This window comes from Neoarius graeffei, chromosome 1 (assembly GCF_027579695.1).
Source record: "Neoarius graeffei isolate fNeoGra1 chromosome 1, fNeoGra1.pri, whole genome shotgun sequence".
Classification (NCBI taxonomy): Eukaryota; Metazoa; Chordata; class Actinopteri; order Siluriformes; family Ariidae; genus Neoarius; species Neoarius graeffei.
Window position 1 is genome coordinate 100,428,574 of NC_083569.1, and position 26,384 is coordinate 100,454,957.

Consider the following 26,384-nt stretch of genomic DNA (forward strand, 5'->3'; position numbering starts at 1 on the left):
AATTTCGAATAAACTGTATAGAGGCGGTTAAACAATCGAGTGAAGATATGAAGTTTATCTTTGAGTGGTGCATGTACAGATCATGAGTGAGTGAAAATATTTTTGAACACGAGAAGATAAGCTTCATATCTTCGCGCCGCCGTGTAATGTTCTTCACATTATATGAACACTAAATAATAGCCAGTTAATCAAAATAATTTTAATTTTGAACTGGCTCGCCATTTCGGCAACTAGTCAGTGGGAAAACACTGGGAGTGATGCCATCGGAGTGAAATATCAGGAATTATTGCACATACAGGACACTTTTTCGATGGAATAAAAACGTGTTCTATTCCCTTCTAGCGGGTTTCATTCGTTTGGTTTGATAGCATGCAGGATTGTTAGCGTATCGTGCATTACGTCACTCTACCCAATGGAGAATGAGCGTTGAATATGGTTTACGATATTGCATGGTTGTCAAGACAACATTACGTCACACGTCGGAGACATAAAACTTCCGCGCTAGCGAGTGAGCGACTGACAATTGGTAGACAAACATGGACGCCGATACAGAAGATTTTGAGAGAATTTTGAAAGAGAAAGACGCGTTGAACACTGAAAGGAATGTGTATGTATAATAATAATAATAATATTGGCTGGATTTTTTTGTGGTATATCAAACATATTCCATTCACCTACTCGTCTTCGACTCGTTCAGTATCATGCTAGCTGAATGGAATATATCCGATATACCACGAAAGAAAGAAAGGCAGCTAATATTATTTAAATATGTCACCCAGATCCGTGATGTATTTCATCAGAAAACTTCATCGACACATTCACAAACAAAAAATCCCCAAATTTATCACAATTCATTGATTTCCTCACGACTGACATTTCGAGATTGTCACGGTTTTGGTTCTCCATGTCCCGGATGGAGCTCAGATGAAAAATACAAGTGGCATATTTTCCAGTAAAACACGGGTATAATATAATATAATATAATTAAGTGTTTAAAATCCTACTATCTCCTACTGCATAGAGGTTTAGAGCGAGTTTAAGATACAAATCCTTGTATCATAATTACTATTGTTCATCTATAAGAATTAGACCATGCTTTGGCGGTAATTTTATTTGAGGAACTTTATATATATTTTTTTAAATCATTGTTAAGGCTGTAGAGATGGATTTCTCCAAATCTGCATACTGGTAATAAATAAAACATTAAAATGTGACGTTTTTACTTTAACGTTTCGTTAACTACCAGTTTGTACAGCATTCATTAAAATTAATGTTTAAACTTCGTCCTAGTCAATGATAAATAACGTTAGCAAAATAACAAAGTTATCCATTTGGAAATGACGTCACTGATGTTGTACTGAACGCAGGTTGTCCAAAATGTAAATCTCATCTCTAGCCGCTTTATCCTGTTCTACAGGGTCGCAGGCAAGCTGGAGCCTATCCCAGCTGACTACGGGCGAAAGGCGGGGTACACCCTGGACAAGTCGCCAGGTCATCACAGGGCTGACACATAGACACAGACAACCATTCACACTCACATTCACACCTACGGTCAATTTAGAGTCACCAGTTAACCTAACCTGCATGTCTTTGGACTGTGGGGGAAACCGGAGCACCCGGAGGAAACCCACGCGGACACGGGGAGAACATGCAAACTCCGCACAGAAAGGCCCTCACCGGCCACGGGGCTCGAACCCGGACCTTGTTGCTGTGAGGCGACAGCGCTAACCACTACACCACCGTGCCGCCACATTGATAAATTACCCAGACAAAATTTTTATACTCTGTATGTAGAAGTGATGAGTCTTTTATGGGGACTGATAAAGGAGCAAAGGTTCTCACAATGATAGGACAGAATCATATGTCCTTAAAATGACCCGGTCCTCAAAAAAAAGTTTTTTTTTTATTTGAGAAAAGTTAAACATTAAGAGTCAAACCTCTTGGTTGTGTTAAGTTGTAGTCATAGCATTATTTAGTTACACTAATCATTAGATCAGTGGAGGGAAAACATGTACGTGTGTGTGTGGTGCACTGTTTGAGAGTATATTTCCCCTGACGCAGGTATGAGCACATGTTTGGGGTGTGTCCCTCACTCACCGGGCTCTTAAAGCACCGTCTGTCCACACACACACACAGTTAGTTCCAACGCTACCACTACAATGTCAAAGACGAATGTAAAGCGAGTGTTATGGCTCCTCATCAGCTTTGCGCTGTTGGATTTGTGTTTTGCCGGACCAAGACCTTCTCACAGGAAGCCTCAGAGACACCATGAACCTGGGACACAGATGCAGAACAACCCCGTCCTAAACAACCAGGGGCAGCAGAGAGTTCAATTCCCTTCTCTTAGTGATTGGGGCGGTCAGAGGATTGAGATTCCTTCGCTTAGTGATTTGGACACACAGAGGATTGAGATTCCTTTACTGGATGATGGAGAGGTGATGCAGGTAAAAGTTTTGAGGCTGTAGTCTTGGATCGATGTTAGATTTCTTAGTTTTCTTTTCTTGGTTGAAAATGTTTGCTTAAGTTCTTTCATAGGTCGATTAAAGTGATTTAGTCACACGGTGTTTTTAGTTTAATTCTCAACACTGAGGATTAAGATTCATCCATTACACTGACCGGAGAAGCTAGTTGGAGTTTTGTAAAATGATCAACTCCGAGAATGTGCTTTAGATGTTTTGTTTGAAGGTTTAAGACGAATATTTGGTGGTGATTCCAGGTCTGTGCCATTTAGCCATCTCATCTCATCTCATCTCATTATCTCTAGCCGCTTTATCCTTCTACAGGGTCGCAGGCAAGCTGGAGCCTATCCCAGCTGACTACGGGCGAAAGGCGGGGTACACCCTGGACAAGTCGCCAGGTCATCACAGGGCTGACACATAGACACAGACAACCATTCACACTCACGGTCAATTTAGAGTCACCAGTTAACCTAACCTGCATGTCTTTGGACTGTGGGGGAAACCGGAGCACCCGGAGGAAACCCACGCGGACACGGGGAGAACATGCAAACTCCACACAGAAAGGCCCTCGCCGGCCCCGGGGCTCGAACCCAGGACCTTCTTGCTGTGAGGCGACAGCGCTAACCACTACACCACCGTGCCGCCCCATTTAGCCATTACAATTCATTTTATGTTTCATTTCTGAAAAAAAGGCTGGTCTTAATTGACTTTGAGAAACGCACACAATGATGAAATACACAAAATGTAGTTCACCAGCATCCATGCTAAAAGCTTAAGGACGTATTTTTTCTTCTTCTCACGAACTTCAGGAAATTATTCCACTTGAACATGCAACCCGGAGAACATTCCAGGTTCCAGAGATGTTATCCAGAATTTAAAGTGTTAGAAGATGATAAAGTTCATGAGCTTCTCTCTTTCTCTCTTTCTTCATGCAGAGATGTTCTCGTGGTTACTATAGAGACGGAAATGGCCGCTGCGTTTCCTGTGTGTGTAATGGACGTTCAAAGGATTGTGACGAGAGGACAGGCAGATGTCTGGTAAGAAAAATGGAACAAGCTGTATTTGTAGAAGACGATGGGTTTTTTTTCTGTGTATTACAAACTTTGAGATCTCAACTTTAAGAAAGCAAATGTGTGCGTCGCTAAATCCAGTCCCCGTCAAAAGTTTGGACACACCCACTCATTCATTCGTAGGTTTTTCCATTTTTCTGTATTTTGACTGTTTTCTAGATTGTAGAACGACACTGAAGGCATCAGAACTATGAAATAACATACGGAACATACTAGCGCATCTCAAACAATTAGAATATTGTGAAAAAGTTCGGGTTTTTTTCATAATTTAATTCAAAAAATTAACCTTCATATATTCTATATTCATTACACGTTAAGTGAAATATTTCAAGCCTGTTTTTTTGTTGTTGTTGTTTTAATTGTGATGATTATGGCTTATAGATCATGAAAATCAGAAATCCAGTATCTCAAAATTAGAATATTTCCTAAAATGAATCAAAAAAGGATTTACAATACAGACATGTCCAGCCTGTGGCACTGCTGAGGTGTTATTGAAGCCCAGGTTGCTTTGATAGCGGCCTTCAGCGTATCTGTATTTTTGGGTTGGGTGTTTCTCATCTTCCTCTTGACAATACTCCATAGATTCTCTCTGGGGTTCAGGTCAGGCAAGTTGGCTGGCCAATCAAGCACAGTAATATCATGGTCAGCAAACCATTTGGTAATAGTTTTGGCACTGTGGACAGGTGCTAAGTCCTGCTGGAAAAGGAAATCGGCATCTCCATAAAGCTTGTCAGCAGATGGAAGCTTGAAGTGCTCTAAAATCTCCTGGTTGACAGCTGCGTTGACTTTGGACTTGATAAAAGACAATGGACCAACACTAGCAGATGATATGCCACCCCAAATCATCACACACTGCGGAAACTTGAAATGGAGATCCGCACCGCCCCATGAACCGGAGGTGCAGGAAGCACTTTTTTTTTTTGCGGAAACTTCACACTGCACTTCAAACACCTTGGATTCTGTGCCTCTCCACTCTTCCTCCAAACTCTAGGACCTTGATTTCCAAATGAAATGCAAAATTTACTGAAAAGAGGACTTTGAACCGCAGGGCAACAGTCCAGTTCTTTCTCTCCTTAGCCTTGGTAAGACGCTTCTTACATTGTCTCTGGTTCAGGAGTGGCTTGATATTAGGAATGTGACAGTTGGAGCCCCTTTCCTGAAGACATCTGTGCGTGGTGGCTCTTGATGCACTGACATCAGCCTCAGTCCACTCCTTGTGACGCTGTCCCAAGTTTCTGAATTGACTTTTCTTGACAATCCTCTCAAGGCTGCAGTCATCCCTGTTGCTTGTGCACCTTTTCCAGCCAGCCTTTTCAGCAATGACCTTCTGAGGCTTACCCTCCTTGTGGATGGTGTCAGTGATTGCCTTCTGGACAAATGTTAAGTCAGCAGTCTTCCCCATGTTTGTGGTTGTGTGGACTGAACTAGACCGAGAAATACACGGTATTTATACTGTTTTATTCAAACACGAAATGAAATACTCTAATATTTTGAGATTTTCTTTTTTGTGCTTTCGGCCATAATTATAAAAATTACAATTTTCACTTTCTTAAATAAGTGATGGAAAATATTAAGCTTTTTCATGATATTCTAATTGTTTGAGATGCACTATTGGTTTTTCTGTCCATTTTATTTCTATCCCAATGTTATCGTGGGTAGATGTGAATTGGTTGCCCAGCAGTGGGCTCACACCTTCCTATCACAATTTCCCATTGCCCTGTTCATCATCAGCTAAACACATACTCACGATACTCTACACACAGAAACCCAACAGTGTCCTGACTAATCTTATAACCAACTCATGGACATGAAATAATTAATTGGTTTCTACTGATTTGAACATGTCTAATAAGTTGACAGAATGGAATGCTAGTGTACTGAAAGAAATGGTTAAGGCTTTGAAATGTGTCTGTAAATTATGTTGGGATGAAATCAACTGAGCTGTCAGTGAGAATACATGTTTCAGAGCAGTGGCTTGAGTGTGAGGCAGCACTTCCTAAAGCTTTTAAAATGGGTTTAAATCAGAGCACTGTATGATCGTAGATGAGGATGAATGACCTATGGAGAGGAATGTGATATATAATAGGACTCATTGTTTTGTTGTTGTCATATATTTCTTTTACAAATTTACCTGGTGGCGGCACGGTGGTGTAGTGGTTAGCACTGTCGCTTCACAGCAAGAAGGTCCGGGTTCGAGCCCCGTGGCCGGCGAGGGCCTTTCTGTGCGGAGTTTGCATGTTCTCCCCGTGTCCGCGTGGGTTTCCTCTGGGTGCTCCGGTTTCCCCCACAGTCCAAAGACATGCAGGTTAGGTTAACTGGTGACTCTAAATTGACCGTAGGTGTGAATGTGAGTGTGAATGGTTGTCTGTGTCTATGTGTCAGCCCTATGATGACGTGGTGACTTGTCCAGGGTGTACCCTGCCTTTCGCCCGTAGTCAGCTGGGATAGGCTCCAGCTTGCCTGCGACCCTGTAGAACAGGATAAAGCGGCTAGAGATAATGAAATGAGATGAAATTTACCTGGTAGTTTGTTGTTCGCCGCCAAACCGGACCCCAAGAACTGAAACCAGCTCAAATACAGAATTTAAGCCTTCAATACAATGTGAAAGTGTGTCATGAGAGCTGAGAGTTAGATATGATAAATATGATTTGATATCCTTATTTTCGCTAATATACAAAGACGGATTTGACTTTGTATATTGACCTAGGATAATACTAAAGCTGTCCGCCAAATTTCATCCAAATCCATTCACTACTTTTTGAGTTACATTGGGAACAGACAAAGACAAAAAATCCTGGATCCGCTTACATATCCGGATTTGCATCAAAATCTAGTCAGTTGTTCCTTGGTTCATGGTTCGCCTTTCGACCAAATTTCATCCAAATCCATTCACTAATTTTTGAGTTACCGTACATTGGGAATCATCCTGCCATAAAACTCAAGTCATCCCCTTGAACCATGAGGCATGTTTCATTAAGTTATTTATGAATACAATTATAGTAATAATAATGAATAAAACATGAATCATCCCAAAACCCCCAAGAATCATCAACAAGCTAGAAGGGCATACCTCCACCAAGCTTCACGTTATCGACACCAAAATCAAATGACTTGAACCCAGGATAATACTAAAGCTGTCCACCAAATTTCCTCCAAATCCGTTCACTACATTTTGAGTTACGTTGGGAATAGACTAAAAAATAGCCTCAATGAGGCTGTAGCTCATATCAGCCAAGACACCCATAAAATTGTAAATATGACAGGTGGCATTATAATCTTGACAACTTTTATGCATGCCCACCTGGGGAACATTGTATGTGAGTTTGATTGAAATCCAATCAATTCTGTGGGAGGAGTAGCAATTTTTGTAAATTGTGGAAGGATGGATCCACATACATATCTGGATTTGCATCAAAATCTATTCAATTGTTCCTTGGCCCATGGCTGACCATGCCACCAAATTTCATCCAAATCCATTCAGTACTTTTTGAGTTACATTGGGAACAAACAGAGGTGAGAACATAACCTCCTCCATCAAAGATGGTGGAGGTAAAAAATCAAACCAACAAACCAAGAATCGTCCAACAAAAAAAAAAGAAAACAGAATCATCCCCACATAAAACTCAAGTCATCCCCAAAATAAAGCCCTGAATCATCAGAAAAAACCCCAAAATCATTTAAAATAAGACCTACACCATCTTCACCCCAAAACCCAGAATCATAAAAAAAAAACCTGAACCAATGAAGAAAAACCCTGAATCATCAAGAAACAAACCCAGAATCATCTCCAAAATAAAACTTGCATAGTTCATACAGATGATTGCATAATAACTTCAAATAAAAGACTCCATGTACTGGAGCAGCCCTTTGCAACCTTATTGTGATCCTGTACATACGGCTTGGTGTTTAATGGGCATGTTAGAGCAGGAAGATCACCTCACTCCAAACACACTCGATTCAATGTGCCTCAGAGTCAATTCCAGTGTAATTCAGAGCTTCCTTCAGTGCATAACTATCAACATTCGCTTGATAAGATAAGTAGGAGCAGACAGATGACTGGGAGCAAAGATATGCATTTATAAAAGTGTAGAAGTCTAAAAGACTAACGGCTTGGGCCAGATGCACCAGTAACACAAAAAGCATCAAAGCTCTTGGAGGAATTCCAGAAAAAAGTTTGAATTTCTCACTGAGGTATTGATTTTATCTGAACAGAACTGCCAGGAAAACACAGCTGGAGATCACTGCGAGCGCTGTAAAGATGGATACTATGGCAGCGCCGCTCTGGGAACCTGCACCATCTGCCCCTGTCCACTTCGCCTGGAGAGCAACAAGTGAGAAACCACACAGCACACATACGTTTCATTTTTAGCTGAATAATTTATTCAGTAGTTTTTATTTTGGACTGTGACAACTATCTTTATCTCTGTCTCCATCTGGGGAAATCTATAACAATGATTGTAGAGATGAGTGTGAAAGTACATGGTCTGCTTTAACCCTGTTCTGAGAATGATCTGAGTCCTTGTATCTATGATGAAGTCATGACTTGGGTGTGTTTCTTCAGTTTTGCTGTGGGCTGCAGTGAGGTATCTGGAAGAATTCAGTGTCAGTGTAAGCCGGGATACGCAGGAGAAAAGTGTGAGAGGTGAGTTATCTCGTAATTGAATGAGCTCATTGAACCATGAGGCGTGCTTCATTAAGTTATTTATGAATATAATTATAATGATAATGAATCAAAAAGAATAATCTCCAAATCCCCAAGGATCATCAACAAACTAGAAGTATATACCTCCACCAAGCTACACGTTATCAACAACAAAATCAAATCACTTGAACTTAGGATAATACTAAAGCTGTCCACCAAATTTCATCCAAATCCGTTCATGACTTTTTGAGTTACATTGGGAAAAGACAAAAATATCCTGGATCCACCTACATATCTGGATTTGCATCAAAATCTAATCAATGGTTCTTTGTCCCATGGCTCACCTTTACTCCAAATTTCATCAAAATCTGTTCACTAGTTTTTGGGTTATGTTGGGAACAGACAATCAAGCAAACAAACAAACAGGGGTGATTTTATTTTGGTGATTTTATTTTGGAGACAATTCTCGGTTTGTTTCTTGATGATTCAGGATTTTTCTTCACTGATTCTGGGATGATTTTTTTTTTTTTGATTCTGGGGGGCGGCACGGTGGTGTAGTGGTTAGCGCTGTCGCCTCACAGCAAGAAGGTCCGGGTTCGAGCCCCGTGGCCGGCGAGGGCCTTTCTGTGCGGAGTTTGCATGTTCTCCCCGTGTCCGCGTGGGTTTCCTCCGGGTGCTCCGGTTTCCCCCACAGTCCAAAGACATGCAGGTTAGGTTAACTGGTGACTCTAAATTGACCGTAGGTGTGAATGTGAGTGTGAATGGTTGTCTGTGTCTATGTGTCAGCCCTGTGATGACCTGGCGACTTGTCCAGGGTGTACCCCGCCTTTCGCCCGTAGTCAGCTGGGATAGGCTCCAGCTTGCCTGCGACCCTGTAGAACAGGATAAAGTGGCTAGAGATAATGAGATGAGATGATTCTGGGATTTTTTTCCCTCTTTTTTTTTTGGGGGGGGGGGGGGGGGAAACAAACAAACATAGCCTCTTCCAACAGAGTTGGATCACCCCCACATAAAACTCAAGTCATCCCCAAAATAAAGCCCTGAATCATCAGAAAAACCCAGAATCATTGAAAAAAAGCCCCAATATAAGACCTGAATCCCCCCCCCAAAAAAGGGAAAAAAAATCCCAGAATCATCAAAAAAAAAAAATCCCAGAATCAGTGAAGAAAAATCCTAAATCAAGAAACAAACCTAGAATTGTCTCCGAAATAAAACTACAGAATAATTAAAAAAAAAAGTTTCATCCAAAAAACCACAAATAAAACAAGACTCATCCAAAAAGCCTAGAATTATTATAAAAAACCCCAGAATAATAAAAAAAAAATCAAACTAAAATAATTAAAAACAGAATCAGTTGTTCCTTGGCCAATGGTCCACCTTTCCTCAAAATTTCATCAAAATCCATTCACTACTTTTTGAGTTACGTTGGGAACATGCAAACAAACAAACAAACAAACAAAAACATAACCTCCTCAAAAAAAAAGAAAAACAGAATCATCCCCCATAAAACTCAGCTCATCTCCAAAATAAATCCCTGAATCATCAGAAAAACCCAAAAATCATTGGGGGAAAAAAAGCTTTAATCATCTCCAAAAATAAGACCTGAAAATCATCTCCACTCCCCAAAACCCAGATTCATAAAAAAATAAATAAATAAATCTGAATCAGTGAAGAAAAGCCCTGAATCATCAAGAAACAAACCTAGAATCATCTCAAGAACAAACATATCCCCCCCCCCAAAAAAAAGATGATAAAAAAAATAAATAAATAAAACAAGAGTCATCCAAAATGCCTGGAATCATAAATAATAATAAAAAAAAAACCCAGAATCATCTCATCTCATCTCATTATCTCTAGCCATTTTATCCTGTTCTACAGGGTCGCAGGCAAGCTGGAGCCTATCCCAGCTGACTACGGGCGAAAGGCGGGGTACACCCTGGACAAGTCGCCAGGTCATCACAGGACTGACACATAGACACAGACAACCATTCACACTCCCATTCACACCTACGGTCAATTTAGAGTCACCAGTTAACCTAACCTGCATGTCTTTGGACTGTGGGGGAAACCGGAGCACCCGGAGGAAACCCACGCGGACACGGGGAGAACATGCAAACTCCACACAGAAAGGCCCTCGCCGGCCACGGGGCTCGAACCCAGACCTTCTTGCTGTGAGGTGACAGCGCTAACCACTACACCACCGTGCCACCCCACCCAGAATCATAAAAAATAAAATAATTAAAAACAGAATCATCATGAAAAAAAGAACCTTTTTTTCATGTTTTGGTCTCTTTTGTGACCTGATTTTTTACATATTTTTTGAAATGCTATTTGAGCTCTTTCTCTGATTTTTTTTCTCTCTGTTTTTCACTGGTTCCTGATATAATCTGAAATGTCAGACTGAGTGTGTAAATGAAATGTTTTCCTCAGGTGTGCTCCTGGATATTTCGGCAGACCTGAGCAGTACGGAGGCAGCTGCCAGCCGTGTAACTGTAACGGGAACTCCTGCTCGCCCACCACTGGAGGTACCACGCTCACCATCTGCCACGTCTACAACCTAAATCAGCAGAAACATCTTTTTTTTTTTCTGAGCTGTATTATTATTTGAATTGTCACTCAAACCGGCATGCAGCATGACATTTATTAATGATCCTTCTCTTCTAGTGTGCAATTACATCCAGGACCCTAAAGACACGAACTCTGCAGAAGGATGTACAGGTACGGTGCTCTTCACTCTGCTCTCTTTGTTCTGAGGAATTCACGCATGAGAGAACTAGCATGATGTTTATGTGTCTGTCTCACAGAATGTGACAGCTGCGGTCAGACCTTACTAAAAGATCTGGAGAAGCTCGATGATGAACTAGTGCAGCTCAAGGTGCAGCTGGATTCCATCAACTCCAGCTCCGAGGCTCATCAGCGTCTAAAAGAGCTCGAGAAAGCCATCGCTGAAGCCAAGGTTGGGGTTTTTTCCTTATTTATTTATTTATTTATTTATAATTTAGCTTCACATCCATGTACCAAGTCAAGAGAAGTGATTCAGAACCGAAAATACTGATCCTGTTTTTCAGAACATGGTGAAAACATACACTTCTGATGTACAAAAGCTGAAGCCTAAAGTGACCGAGCTGGAGCGAGACGTACGCACTCTGACTCTAGACATTAACAAGCTGAAACAGGAGGTACGATCTGATTTTTAGAATGATTAAAAAAAAGGATTCAGTGAAATCGTTATTTTAATCTGTTTATTTATATTTTATATACAAGGCTGAGAAGAAATCAGATGATGCCCAGAAGGCGGTTAAAGATGTAGAGAACACTCACCAAAAAGCAAAAGATCTCAACAACCAGATGCTGGACATGCTCAAGAAAATCCAAGGTAACAGATGTTTAGACATGATTTAGACACATCATTTGGACCACGTGCATCTATGGAACCTACAAGAACAAAGATCTTGACGATGTGCGCTTGGTCTCTCAGAGCTCCTGAAGGAGCTGAGCAATCCGTCACTGGGAGGCAGCGGTCTTCCCTTAGAAGGCGCAGACAAACTGCTGAAGGAGGCCGAGCGGCTGGTGCAGGTGATGCAGGACAGGAGCTTCAAACCTCAGAAGGATGCAGCGGAGAAGGAACTGGACGAGGCAAAGAAACGTACGTCAGTTTACCGGCCTGCTATGATATCACCCAGGGCCTGCCTTTCTTTTTTTTTTTTTCTTGGTTCTCAAGGTGAAGTCAAATTGGAGCCAGTGAATTAATAATCTTTAAACCCCATAAACATGGAAAAAAAATAAAAACAAATAGAATTATCTAAAAAAAAAGTCAGAATTGTCTTTTAAAAAAGACTCGCCTTTAAAAAAAAATCATTTAAAAACAGGATCTAAAAAAGAAAAAAGTGAATCATCTTTAAAAAAGAAACAGAATCATCTAGAAAACAGAACTGTCTTAAAAAAACAGTATGGTCTCATCTCATTATCTCTAGCCGCAGGTAAGCTGGAGCCTATCCCAGCTGACTACGGGCGAAAGGCGGGGTACACCCTGGACAAGTCGCCAGATCATCACAGGGCTGACACATAGACACAGACAACCATTCACACTCACATTCACACCTACAGTCAATTTAGAGTCACCAGTTAACCTAACCTGCATGTCTTTGGACTGTGGGGGAAACCGGAGCACCCGGAGGAAACCCACGCGGACACGGGGAGAACATGCAAACTCCACACAGAAAGGCCCTCGCCGGCCCCGGGGCTCAAACCCAGGACCCTCTTGCTGTGAGGCGACAGTGCTAACCACTACACCACCGTGCCGCCCCGTCTAAAAACCCAGAATCATCTTTAAAAAACAAAACAAAAAAAAAAACTGAATCATCTAAAAAGAACCATCACTTAAAAGGAAAAACAAAACGAGAATCATCTAAAAAAGAACAAAAACAGAATCCTCTAAAAAGGAACGAAGAGACTCATCGAAAAATGCAGAATCATCTTTATAAGAACAAAAACAGAATCATCTATAAAAAGAATAGTTTCAAAAACAGAAAGAATCATCTTTAACAAAAATAGTCATCTTTTAAAAAAACAAAAAAATATTCATCTAAAAAAGAGCCATCAAAAAAAATCACGTAAAAGAAAAAAAAAACTCAGAATCGATCTTAAAAAAAAGAGACTCATCTAAAAAAGGAGAGAATCATGTAAAGATGCAGAATCATCTTTATAAGAATAAAAACAGAATCCCCTAAAAGAAAAAAAATCATCTTTTAAAAAGAAACAATCATCTATAAAAAGAATAGTCTAAAACAGAATTGTCTTTCAGAAACAAAAACACTCATCTAAAAAGAGCCATCAAGGGAAAAAAACAATCACATAAAAGAAAAAAAAACAGAATCATCTTTAAAAACAAATCAGAACAAAAACCCAAAAAACATAATCATCTAAAAAAGAAACAGACTCGTCTAAAAAAAATGTAAAAGAAAAAAAAGACCAGAAGCATCTTTCATAAAAGAACCATCTTTAAAAAAAAAGGAGGGGAAAAAACAGAATCATGTTTTAAAAATGCAAGCTGGTTTCCTACCAGTTGTGTGTGAATGTTTTTGAGATGAAGACACACACAAGAGTACAGTACACACACACACACACACACACACACACACAGCAGTAAATACAAACACTGTACATCAGGGGTTTTCAAAGTGTGGGAGAGTCAGCCCCCCCCCCCGAGAGCAAATGAACAACAGCGCCCCCCCCTTACAATTTTTATTGTTGCTAATTTAAAAAAAATGGTTGTTGTACACATTTTTTTTCTTTTACACATTTTAAACATCTGTACTTTTTGAAAACATCTTTTTTTTACACATTTTAAACATCTGCTTTTTTTAAAACATGTTGTTTTACACATTTTAAACATCTGTGCTTTTTGAAAACATCTTTTTTTACACATTTTAAACATCTGCTTTTTTTAAAACATCTTGTTTTACACATTTTAAACATCTGTACTTTTTGAAAACATCTTTTTTTTACACATTTTAAACATCTGCTTTTTTAAAACCTCTTTTGTACACATTTTAAACATCTGTGCTTTTTGAAAACATCTTTTTTTACACATTTTAAACATCTGCTTTTTTAAAACCTCTTTTGTACACATTTTAAACATCTGTGCTTTTTGAAAACATCTTTTTTTACACATTTTAAACATCTGCTTTTTTAAAACCTCTTTTGTACACATTTTAAACATCTGTGCTTTTTGAAAACATCTTTTTTTTACACATTTTAAACATCTGCTTTTTTAAAACCTCTTTTGTACACATTTTAAACATCTGTGCTTTTTGAAAACATCTTTTTTTACACATTTTAAACATCTGCTTTTTTTAAAACATCTTGTTTTACACATTTTAAAAAAGCACAGATGTTTAAAACCTCTTTTTTTACACAGTTTAAACATCTGTGCTTTTTAAAACCTCCTTTTTACACAGTTTAAACATCTGTGCTTTTTTAAAACCTCTTTTTTACACAGTTTAAACATCTGCTTTTTTTAAAACCTTTTTTTACACATTTTAAACATCTGCTTTTTTTAAAACATCTTGTTTTACACATTTTAAACATCTGTGCTTTTTTAAAACCTCTTTTTTACACAGTTTAAACATCTGCTTTTTTAAAACCTCTTTTTTACACAGTTTAAACATCTGTGCTTTTTAAAAACATCTTGTTTTACACATTTTAAACATCTGCTTTTTTTAAAACCTCTTTTGTACACATTTTAAACATGTGCTTTTTGAAAACATCCTTTTTTACACATTTTAAACATCTGCTTTTTTTTAAAACATCTTATTTTAGACATTTTAAAAAAGCACAGATGTTTAAAACCTCTTTTTTTACACAGTTTAAACATCTGTGCTTTGTTAAAACCTCTTTTTTACACATTTTAAACATCTGTGCTTTTTTAAAACCTCTTTTTTTACACATTTTAAACGTCTGTGCTTTTTAAAACCTCTTTTGTACACATTTTAAACATCTGTGCTTTTTTAAAACATTTTTTTACACATTTAAAACATCTGTGCTTTTTTTCAAACATCTTGTTTTACACATTTTAAACATCTCATAGCATCGTTAGCTAGCACCTCTTGGCAGACAACACACTGTGGCAGTGGAGCATCTTCAGATCCAGTCCATGAAAATACAAACTTTAAATAATCGTGCTCATACTTCCTTCTTTTTTTGCTTGGCCCAGACTCTGTCTCCTCACTCACTGTAGCTTTAGGTACTAAAAATCGATCCATTTTGTCTCTGGCAAAGGCTAGCTGAACTTCGCTAAATGTCCGCAATAGTAACTTATTCTGGTTTATTTTTCCTCATGTTGCGCCCCCCCTGAAGAACTCTGGTGCCCCCTAGGTGAGGCACGCCCCACACTTTGAAAAGCCCTGCTGTACACCATTAGCCGTAGTGTCTTGCACTTTTGTGAATCTTTATCCAGTATGAGTGACATTAGTTTGTACTGTTGGTGCTGTATTATGGGAAAGACATTGTGTGTGTACTGCAGTCCTAGATTACATCAAGAACAACTGCACGAAGCAGCTGAATCAGAACCAGGAAGCAGCTGAGAGAATCAGGGGACATCTGAATGATTATGAAAAAAAGCTAAAGGAGCTGGAGGAGGCTCTGAAGGAAGCGAAGGATACGGTGCAGAGAGCCAACACGCAGAACACACACAACGCTCAGAACCTCAACGATCAGCTGGTACACACTCACCGTGTCTCACCTGCTCACACGTCCACTTTAGCGAGTGTGCTGATGAGCAGACGAGTAAAACCTTCTCCTTCATGTCTCCTCCTGTAGAAACGCATCAACAGTTTGGAGAAAGAGAAGGACAACGTGGAGAACGACATCACCGTGGCGAAGCAGCAGTTAAAGGATGTTGAGGATCTGCTGAAGATGCTCAGTGACAGCAAGAAGGTAATGTGTGAGGAACGTGGCTGAATCTTTCTCTGATTTATGATCAGGAATCATCCAAAAGGGAGCAGATCTTCTCTACATCTGTTTCTCTTTCACGCAAGCGAGGATGCACAGCTGAAAGCAACCAGTCACAGTACGATTAAGCCACTTGAGCTAAATGCGTGATTTTAGTTGATATATTATTAAAGGTGTGATTTAAGGTGCATCAGGTTTCTTTCAAACTTAAATCAGAAGAATACAACATCAAGGACGCTACAGAGAATATTTGAATATTTTGATTTTTAATATCAATTTTAAAAAATGATATTGAAATTAAACATCAGAGTTTAACCTGAAGCAAGTAAAACAGTAAATAAGTAAGGAGGTGCTGTAAATAAGTAAAAAAAAAAATTAAAAATAATATAAAAAGAAGTAAAAATGTAATCGTGAAAGTAAAGCAGGTAAATATTTATTTATCTCATCTCATTATCTGTAGCCGCTTTATCCTTCTACAGGGTCGCAGGCAAGCTGGAGCCTATCCCAGCTGACTACGGGCGAAAGGCGGGGTACACCCTGGACAAGTCGCCAGGTCATCACAGGGCTGACACATAGACACAGACAACCATTCACACCTACGGTCAATTTAGAGCCACCAGTTAACCTAACCTGCATGTCTTTGGACTGTGGGGGAAACCGGAGCACCCGGAGGAAACCCACGCGGACACGGGGAGAACATGCAAACTCCGCACAGAAAGGCCCTCACCGGCCCCGGGGCTCGAACCCAGGACCTTCTTGCTGTGAGGCGACAGCACTAACCACTACACCACCGTGCCACCATATTTATTTATAGTTATATAAATTTTATATGTATATATTTCTATGTAAGAATGAAGGGAAATAAGTTACAAAAAAAACAGTCAAAAATAAATAAATAAATTGTATTGCGATTTAATCTTAATCAGACGTTAGAAGATAAGGATGGATGGATGGATAGGTAGATAGATGAATTGTTGGATAGATAGATAGATAGATAGATAGATAGATAGATAGATAGATAGATAGATGGATGGATGGATGGATGGATGGATGGATGGATGGATACAGTAGATAGATGGCTGGATAGATAGATAGATAGATAGATAGATAGATAGATAGATAGATAGATAGATAGATAGATAGATAGATAGATGGATGGATGGATGGATGGATGGATGGATGGATACAGTAGATAGATGGCTGGATAGATAGATAGATAGATAGATAGATAGATAGATAGATAGATAGATAGATAGATAGATGGATGGCTGGATAGATAGATAGATAGATGGCTGGATAGATGGGTGGCTGGATAGATGGATAGATGGCTGGATAGATAGATGGATGGATGGCTGGATAGATAGATGGATAGATGGCTGGATAGATAGATGGATGGATGGCTAGATAGATGGATGGATAGATAGATAAAAAGTAAAAAAGTGTAAGAATGAAGGTAAATAAGTTACAAAAAAACAAGTAAAGCAAGTAAATAAAAAAGTAAGCAAAAAAATGAATGGGATAGTTATTGAGTGAAGCAGTACTGAAATTATTAAAATATTATTATAAGCCAAAAACATTTAATTAAATATCACAAGGTTTAATAAATCAATAAAGAAGTAAATAAATAAAAAAAATTAAGCAGAAGGAAGTAAATAAGAAAGTAACTGAGAAAGTCAAAAAAGTAAAATTAGATAAATTAAAAATAAGTAAAAATTAACACTGTAAGCCAAAAAATAAATGAATTATATAGCAGTTTAATCTGAATCAGACATGTCAGAAGTTAAAAAAATACATAAAGTGAGTCAAAAAGTGTAAGAAAAAAAAGTAAAGCAAGTAAATAAAAAGTAAGCCAGAAATTAAGTGGGATAGTTATTGAGTGAAGCAGTATTTAAATTATTAAAATATTATTTTAAATAAAAAAGTATTGAAAGTAAATTTCATAAGGTTTAATATAAATCTGACACCAGACAATAAGTAGAAAAAAAAGTAAATAAATAAAAAAAAAAATTAAGCAGAATAAATTAAATAAGGAAGTAACATCAGTAAATATAAACATAACCACAAAATTAGGTGAGAAAGTAACTGAAGAAATCTAAGTTAATTAAATATTACAGAGTTTAATCTGACTGGAACACGTCAGCTCTTTCAGATGGGTTTCTTTTTCCATTCCTTCTAAACTTTTCTGTAAATCTGATATTTCCTCCCAGGAGTATGAGAAGATGGCTGCAGAGCTGGACGGAGCGAAGACGGAGCTGACGGAGCGAGTAAACAACATCTCTCAGATGGCGGCTCTGGCGGGGCTGGTGAAGGACGCCGAGGATCACGCCGCTTTCCTCAACAAGCAGGCGAATGAACTCCAGGAGTAAGGAATATTTCATTTGTACTGAGCACGTTGAGCTCGAGCGACATGCTGTAACAGGACGACGCAGGCTGGAGATGAAACCTGACCCAGATCTGCCTGCTGAAAAAAAAAATCTGTGTCATGGTGGATCTGTCAGATTGAAGAGATGTGTGTGTGTGTGTGTGTGTGTGTGTGTGTGTGTGTGTGTGTGTGTGTGAGGTCATTTTCACTCCTGTCAGGGTGTAAGTGCTAGGTGGGATTCTCCTGATACTTCACGTCCATGTTCTCCATGTGTTCTGTCCATACAACAAGCTCTTTAAGTTTTCTTTTATATCTGATCCTCAACACCTCAGTTACAGAGTCCTTTCTGATCGGAAACTGGAAACATTTAGTAATTTCTGTATTAACAAGGAGAATCTCCATCGTGAGATGTTTTAATAATCTCCAAGATGGCGATTCTTGTACATTTGAACCACATTCAAACCACCTGCTAGACCTTACCACACTATACTCCTGCACGTGCTGACGTTTTGTGTGTGTGTGTGTGTGTGTGTCTTTTTCTCTCTTCAGTGCCATAAAGAACTCGAGCGGCCGAGCTGACGTGAAAGATGCCCTTGCCGCCATCGACGCCTACAAAAACATCACTGAGGCCATCCAGGCAGCCGAGGAGGCAGCAAAGAAAGCCAAGGAGGCTGCTGACAAGGCATTCAACGTAAGGCTCGAGGAAACCACTCAAAGTATCTGAGATACTTTCAGCTCACGTTTTAACATGGCATTTTTTTTTAACTTTAAGTTAAGATAGTTTCCACCAAATCAGTGTTAAAAAAGTAAAATAAGAAGACAAGCTTAAAAAGTAAACAAGTAAAACAAAATAAGTAAAATTAAGAGGGAATATACACAAGTAAGGAAGTAAATGAGTGAAATAAAAAGAAAATTCAAAGAATATGGGTATAAAAATAAGTTAAATTAAGAAAGGAAAAAAAATTATGACATTAAAGTAAGTTACTTTCCACTAAATCACTGTTAAAAAAAAATTGAAAATAAGTAAAATCAGATCAGTAAACTATTAAGTAAGAAAGTAAATCAGTAAAATAAGAATGTAAATTAAGCATAAGTAGTCAGTAAGTAAAAAATGAAGTAAAAAAGTCAGCAAGAAAGTCAATATTTAAAATAAGTTTAAAAAAGCAAGTACGAATGTACGCAAGTAAGAAAGTAAATGAGTGAAATACAACTATTACAATTTATTGAAAAAAAAATCAAGAAAGTAAAAAATGCCGTGTTAGTTAGTTAATTTCCACCAAATCACTGTTAAAATAAATTAAAATAGTAAAATAGGATTAGTAAAGAATTAAACAATAACTAAAATTGAGTAAGAAGGTAGTTGTAAGTAAAAAAAAAAGTAAATCGGTAAAATAAGAGGATAAGCTTAAAAAGCAAACAAGTAAAACAAAATAAGTAAAACTAAGAGGGAATATACACAAGTAAGAAAGTAAATGAGTGAAATAAAAAGAAAATTCAAAGAATATGGTTATAAAAATAAGTTAAAAAATTAAGAAAGGAAAAAAACTTACGATGTTAAAGTAAGTTACTTTCCACCAAATCACTGTTAAAAAAATTGAAAATAAGTAAAATCAGATCAGTAAACTATTAAGTAAAAAAGTAAATCAGTAAAATAAGAATGTAAATTAAGCATAAGTAGTCAGTAAGTAAAAAATGAAGTTAAAAAGTCAGCAAGAAAGTCAATATTTAAAATAAGTTTAAAAAAGCAAGTACGAATGTACGCAAGTAAGAAAGTAAATGAGTGAAATACAACTATTACAATTTATTGAAAAAAAATCAAGAAAGTAAAAAATGCCGTGTTAAAGTTAGTTAATTTCCACCAAATCACTGTTAAAATAAATTAAAATAGTAAAATAGGATTAGTAAAGAATTAAACAATAACTAAAAATTGAGTAAGAAGGTAGTTGTAAGTAAAAAAAAAAAGTAAATCGGTAAAATAAGAGGACAAGCTTAAAAAGCAAACAAGTAAAACAAAATAAGTAAAACTAAGAGGGAATATACACAAGTAAGAAAGTAAATGAGTGAAATAAAAAGAAAATTCAAAGAATATGGTTATAAAAATAAGTTAAAAAATTAAGAAAGGAAAAAAACTTACGATGTTAAAGTAAGTTACTTTCCACCAAATCACTGTTAAAAAAAAATAAAAATAGTACAATAACTAAAAATTGAGTAAGATGGTACCGTAGTTGTAAGTAAAAAAAAAAGTTAATCGGTAAAATAAGAGGATAAGCTTAAAAAGCAAACAAGTAAAACAAAGTCAGTGAAATTACGCAAATAAAGCAAATGAGTGAAATAAAAAGAAAAGCAAGAGAATAAATATATATATATATATATATATATATATATATAATTTTTTTTTAATTATGTTGAAGTAAGTTACTTTCCACCAAATCACCATTAAAAATAATGATATATTCTCAATCTGTTTGTCTTTTGAGTTTTATTTATTTATTTATTTATTTATTTATTTTTAGGACGTCATTAATGGTAATGTAAGCAACAGGGCAAAGGATCTGAAAGACCAAGGCAAATCACTCCACAAACAAGCTACAAAAGCTGAGAAAGATCTGGAAAGTGAGTAAATACGCAATCAATTTGATGTATTTATCATTTTATTTTATTTTATTTATTTTTACATTTTTTTTTATTCAGCGAGGTTAAATCTGCACACCAAGCATCCCCCGTTATTATCAGTGCGTACAGTTAATCCAGTCGCACTGATCTTATTTTTGTTTCGCATCATTTTTCATTTTGAAGTTTCATGTGAATCATGTGGAGTATTGAACTTTTTTTTTTTTAAACATCAGAGCTAGGAGATGACCTGAAGGATCAGCAGGAACGTCTGGACGACGCTGCAAAGAAAAAAACCCAGCTGGAGAAAGATCTGCGTGACATCAACGATGATCTGAACAACATCCAGAGAGGTAGGAGAGAGCATTTCAAATCATAAACCTAACATCATAACATGGAAAACAAAAGTATTTACTGTAATCATGGAGCCGTGTTGATGTCCCACGTTATAAACTATTCATGCGGTTTCCTGACCCCGTTTCCTCTTTTCACATAGGTGACATTGGTACGATGATCGACATTGCCAAGAAAACAGCACAAGCAGCGAACGCCTCAGCCAGCGACACGATGAACAAGCTGAAGGACATAAACGCAGAAATCGATGCTATTAAAGCGCTAAACGCGAGCGGATTGCCAGACCAGGCCAACATCAACCGCATGCTCAATGACGTGGACATGGCAGGTGAGGGGACGTTCCTCCGGGTTGCTTTTGAAATGATAAATGTGTGGCGATGAATCTGATTTATTTCATTTCCACACACACAGTGAAAAACCTGAGCAACTCGATCCCATCACTGCTGGATAAATTCACTGAGGTGGAGAAGCTGAGTTCGGAAATCGACCCCAACAACAACATATCCTACAACATCATGCGCATTAAAGAGCTGATCGAGCAAGCACGCAGCGCCGCTAACAGGGTAAGAACGGAGACAGAGGAGCGGGGAAAAATGACTCGGGTGTGTCACAAATATAGGCCGTGTGTGTCGAATGTCTCAACTTCAATAAAACATGACTTCTTTTTATTGACTTGTTTTATGTAACATTGATCCTTTTTTAATTTCAAATGAAGTCTATTCATTTACACTTAACATTTAAATTTGACTCGTAATTTAATGACTTTTATTGAATTTGACTCTTTAGTTCGTTGTTTATTTTTATTTAAAGACGATTCGTTTTATTTAAAGTTGACTCGTACTTTCGGATGACTTTTTCATTTCATGTAAATTTGACACTTTAGTGAGTTGATTATTTTTATTTAAAAGATGACTAAAGTTGACTCTTTTTTATTTAAATGTGACTTTAGCTATTTGATTCTTGTTATTTAAAGTTCACTCTATAGTTGACTAGTGTTGACTCGTTTTAGTTGAAGTTGACTAAAGTTGACTCTTTTTAGTTAAAGTTGACTCTTTATTTAAAGCTGACCATTTAAAGTCAACTCTTTAAATAAAAAGTTGACTTTTTATTGGAAGTTGATTCTATTTAAAGTTGACTCTTTAAATAAAAAGTTGACTCTTTTAGTCAAAGTAGACTCTTTAGTTAAAGTTGACTCTATTTAAAGCTGACCATTTAAAGTTGACTCTTTAAATAAAAAGTTGATTCTTTTAGTCAAAGTAGACTCTTTAAAGTTGACTCTTTATTTAAAGCTGACCATTTAAAGTTGACTCTTTAAATAAAAAGTTGACTCTTTTAGTCAAAGTAGACGCTTTAGTTAAAGTTGACTCTTTATTTAAACCTGACCATTTAAAGTTGACTCTTTAAATAAAAAGTTGACTTTTTATTTAAAGTTGACTCGAAATAAAAAGTTGACTCTTCTTAGTTAAAGTTGACTCTTTTGAGTTAAAGTTGACTATTTAAAGTTGCCTCTTTTTAGTTAAAGCTGACTCTTTATTTAAAGTTGACCATTTAAAGTTGACTCTTTAAATAAAAAGTTGACTCTTTTTATTTAAAGTTGACTCTTTTGAGTTAAAGTTGACTCTTTATTTAAAGTTGCCCCTTTTTAGTTAAAGCTGACTGTTTATTTAAAGTTGACCATTTAAAGTTGACTCTTTAAATAAAAAGTTGACTCTTTTTATTTAAAGTTGATTCTTTTTAGTTAAAGTTGACTTCTTTTTAAAAAGTTGACTTTTTTGTTTTATTTGGTACTGGTGGGTCTGTTTGTGCCCCCATCGTCACCTCCTGAAACAAATTTTACTCCTTGTTCAGAACAGTTGGAAACTTAACTTTCTATCACACAAGTGGGTGGGGCACTAAACAGCAAGTAGTTAAAAAAAAAAAAGTTGTCCGCTTATATGAAATGTTGGCGCTTTAGCTGAGATGAGCATGTTCTGTACTTGATCCAGATCGTAGAAGGAATTTATACAGAATGTAATTCAGTCTTGTTCTGAACAAACTCAAAACCATCATACAGTTTAACACGATCATTAACCTACTACATACCGGTAATTCACTCTACTGTAAGTTTAAAGTCGACCGCTTGTGTGACCCACCTCCAGGTTTGTCTAACTGGATATGAAAAATAAAATAGAAAAATAAAATGATAGTGTTTATCTCTGTAAAATAGTTCCGCTAATTACAAGCTAGTTCACGTCTACCTCACGATGGGAAATGAAACACGTATTCACTATGATACAATATGTTTTCGTCCCATATTTCAATCACTGGGTTTGCTGGTGAGTTACGGCAGTGACTGAACTGTCAGTAATGTCATTACTGTTAATGTTGATGTCCACATGACATATGTTGCTATGTTCATGCCATGCTCCTAAATCCTTGGCAGGTTCCTCTGCCCATGAAATTCACTGGTGTGGAACATGTGGAGCTGCGACTCCCCCGAACCCTGGACGATCTGCGAGCCTACATGTCAATGAGTCTCCTCCTGCAGCGTTTTGAACCGCCTGTTCGAGGGGACGGCAGCCGTCGCCGTCGCCAGAGCATCAAAGACGACGGCAATCTGTTCATTCTCTATCTTGGCAACAAGGACGTGAGTAAAATCTTTATAGCTCTAATGTTGTTCTTTCTGAAAGCCGAAATAGTGAAGCGTAAACCAGCTCTGGAAATCCTACTGACTGTGACAAAATCCATAACTCAAATAAGTTGTTCACTGTCGTGAAACTTTCTTGTTTGGAAAGTCATTCTAAAACACCTGATCCCACAGGCGACTAAAGACTACATCGGCATGTTCCTGAAAAACAACGTCCTCCATTTCGTTTACAAGCTAAACGGAAAAGTGACTGAGATCAAGTCGACGGACATCACGCTGTCGAGTGAGGATCGGATCTTCTTCGATAAAGTGGATGTGCAAAGGTTAGGCCAAGACACATTTCCATCACTTTTTTCACATTACTGAGATAAGTAAATTAACAGTGCATTATTAAGGTTTTTTTTTTATTTAAATTGTGATCAGCTGAGAAAAAACACAAACGCATGCAGGTGTGTTTGCTCAACAAAGCATTACAGATGTAATCTGTAGCTGCAGCTATCATAAATAATGAGGTTTAAATTGGTATCTAGTATCTAGAAAACCATGAGAAACTTAAAAAAAAAAGAGAGCATCACTGGATAAACTAAGGCTTTTATGTTTCACATGGATAGCATGGCAAGACTTCGTAAGGAAATCGCAATACAGAAGGAAGAAATATGCAGAAATGTAGGAATATACAGTGGTGCTTGAAAGTTTGTGAACCCTTTAGAATTTTTATATTTCTGCATAAATATGACCTAAAACAACATCAGATTTTCACACAAGTCCTAAAAGTAGATAAATTGAACCCAGTTAACAAATGAGACAAAAATATTATACTTGGTCATTTATTTATTGAGGAAAATGATCCAGTATTACATATCTGTGAGTGGCAAAAGTATGTGAACCTTTGCTTTCAGTATCTGGTGTGACCCCCTTGTGCAGCAATAACTGCAACTAAACGTTTGCGGTAACTGTTGATCAGTCCTGCACACCGGCTTGGAGGAATTTTAGCCCATTCCTCCGTACAGAACAGCTTCAACTCTGGGATGTTGGTGGGTTTCCTCACATGAACTGCTCGCTTCAGGTCCTTCCACAACATTTCGATTGGATTAAGGTCAGGACTTTGACTTGGCCATTCCAAAACATTAACCTTATTCTTCTTTAACCATTCTTTGGTAGAACGACTTGTGTGCTTAGGGTCGTTGTCTTGCTGCATGACCCACCTTCTCTTGAGATACAGTTCATGGACAGATGTCCTGACATTTTCCTTTAGAATTTGCTGGTATAATTCAGAATTCATTGTTCCATCAATGATGGCAAGCCGTCCTGGTCCAGATGTAGCAAAACAGGCCCAAACCATGATACTACCACCACCATGTTTCACAGATGGGATAAGGTTCTTATGCTGGAATCCAGTGTTTTCCTTTCTCCAAACACTTCTCATTTAAACCAAAAAGTTCTATTTTGGTCTCATCCGTCCACAAAACATTTTTCCAATAGCCTTCTGGCTTGTCCATGTGATCTTTAGCAAACTGCAGACGAGCAGCAATGTTCTTTTTGGAGAGCAGTGGCTTTCTCCTTGCAATCCTGCCATGCACACCATTGTTGTTCAGTGTTCTCCTGATGGTGGACTCATGAACATTAACATTAGCCAATGTGAGAGAGGCCTTCGGTTGCTTAGAAGTTACCCTGGGGTCCTTTGTGACCTTGCCGACTATTACACTCTTGGAGTGATCTTTGTTGGTGGACCACTCCTGGGGAGGGTAACAATGGTCTTGAATTTCCTCCATTTGTACACAATCTGTCTGACTGTGGATTGGTGGAGTCCAAACTCTTTAGAGATGGTTTTGTAACCTTTTCCAGCCTGATGAGCATCAACAACGCTTTTTCTGAGGTCCTCAGAAATCTCCTTTGTTCGTGCCATGATACACTTCCACAAACATGTGTTGTGAAGATCAGACTTTGATAGATCCCTGTTCTTTAAATAAAACAGGGTGCCCACTCACACCTGATTGTCATCCCATTGATTGAAAACATCTGACTCTAATTTCACCTTCAGATTAACTGCTAATCCTAGAGGTTCACATACTTTTGCCACTCACAGGTATGTAAGATTGGATCATTTTCCTCAATAAATAAATGACAAAGTATAATATTTTTGTCTCATTTGTTTAACTGGGTTCTCTTTATCTACTTTTAGGACTTGTGTGAAAATCTGATGATGTTTTAGGTCATATTTATGCAGAAATATAGAACATTCTAAAGGGTTCACAAACTTTCAAACACCACTGTATCTCAGATGAGACTGATAAGTAATCAGTGTATTTACAATCGAAGAGTACAAAGTCAAGCAGGAAAGCCACTTTTTTATGAAAATATACCGTAGGATGATAAAAATCTTTTATTACGTAAACACGAGTGTTTTACTGGGAATTACGCCACTCTTATTTTTCATGCGAGCTCCATCTGGGACATGGAGAACCAAAACTGTGATATAAATCTCTATATGTCTACTCGTGAGGAAATCGATGAATTGTTGTGATAAATTTGGGGACTTTTTGTTTGTGAATGTGTCGATATAATAAAAAGATAAATCACACTTTGGCTTGAAGATATGAAGTTTATCTTCTCGTGCTGAAAAACTCGCATTTTTTTTATACGAAATACATCGCGGATCTGAGTGACATGTTTAAATAATATTGGCTGGCTTTGAGTGGTATATCAGATATATTCCATTCAGCTAGCATGATACTGAACGAGTCAAAGACAAGTAGCTGAATGGAATATATCTGATATACCACGAAAAAAAATCCAGCCAATATTATTA

General features: G+C 37.6%; 1 protein-coding gene across 2 annotated transcripts in view; it reads left to right on the forward strand.

Annotated features, from left to right (window-relative positions):
* Window positions 1–26,384, forward strand: part of LOC132877029 (laminin subunit alpha-3-like) — a 335,048-nt gene that overhangs the window by 262,167 nt on the left and 46,497 nt on the right. For both annotated transcript variants that reach the window (XM_060913563.1, XM_060913572.1), the window contains exons 41-59: window positions 3,395–3,496; window positions 7,742–7,860; window positions 8,091–8,171; window positions 10,602–10,696; window positions 10,836–10,889; window positions 10,976–11,127; window positions 11,240–11,350; window positions 11,436–11,547; window positions 11,650–11,817; window positions 15,196–15,392; window positions 15,492–15,608; window positions 17,831–17,985; window positions 18,535–18,676; window positions 20,499–20,598; window positions 20,832–20,948; window positions 21,092–21,277; window positions 21,361–21,512; window positions 23,372–23,575; window positions 23,750–23,898. In XM_060913563.1, the coding sequence (XP_060769546.1) occupies window positions 3,395–3,496; window positions 7,742–7,860; window positions 8,091–8,171; window positions 10,602–10,696; window positions 10,836–10,889; window positions 10,976–11,127; window positions 11,240–11,350; window positions 11,436–11,547; window positions 11,650–11,817; window positions 15,196–15,392; window positions 15,492–15,608; window positions 17,831–17,985; window positions 18,535–18,676; window positions 20,499–20,598; window positions 20,832–20,948; window positions 21,092–21,277; window positions 21,361–21,512; window positions 23,372–23,575; window positions 23,750–23,898 (2,513 nt within the window). The remainder of the gene's footprint in view (window positions 1–3,394; window positions 3,497–7,741; window positions 7,861–8,090; window positions 8,172–10,601; window positions 10,697–10,835; window positions 10,890–10,975; window positions 11,128–11,239; window positions 11,351–11,435; window positions 11,548–11,649; window positions 11,818–15,195; window positions 15,393–15,491; window positions 15,609–17,830; window positions 17,986–18,534; window positions 18,677–20,498; window positions 20,599–20,831; window positions 20,949–21,091; window positions 21,278–21,360; window positions 21,513–23,371; window positions 23,576–23,749; window positions 23,899–26,384) is intronic.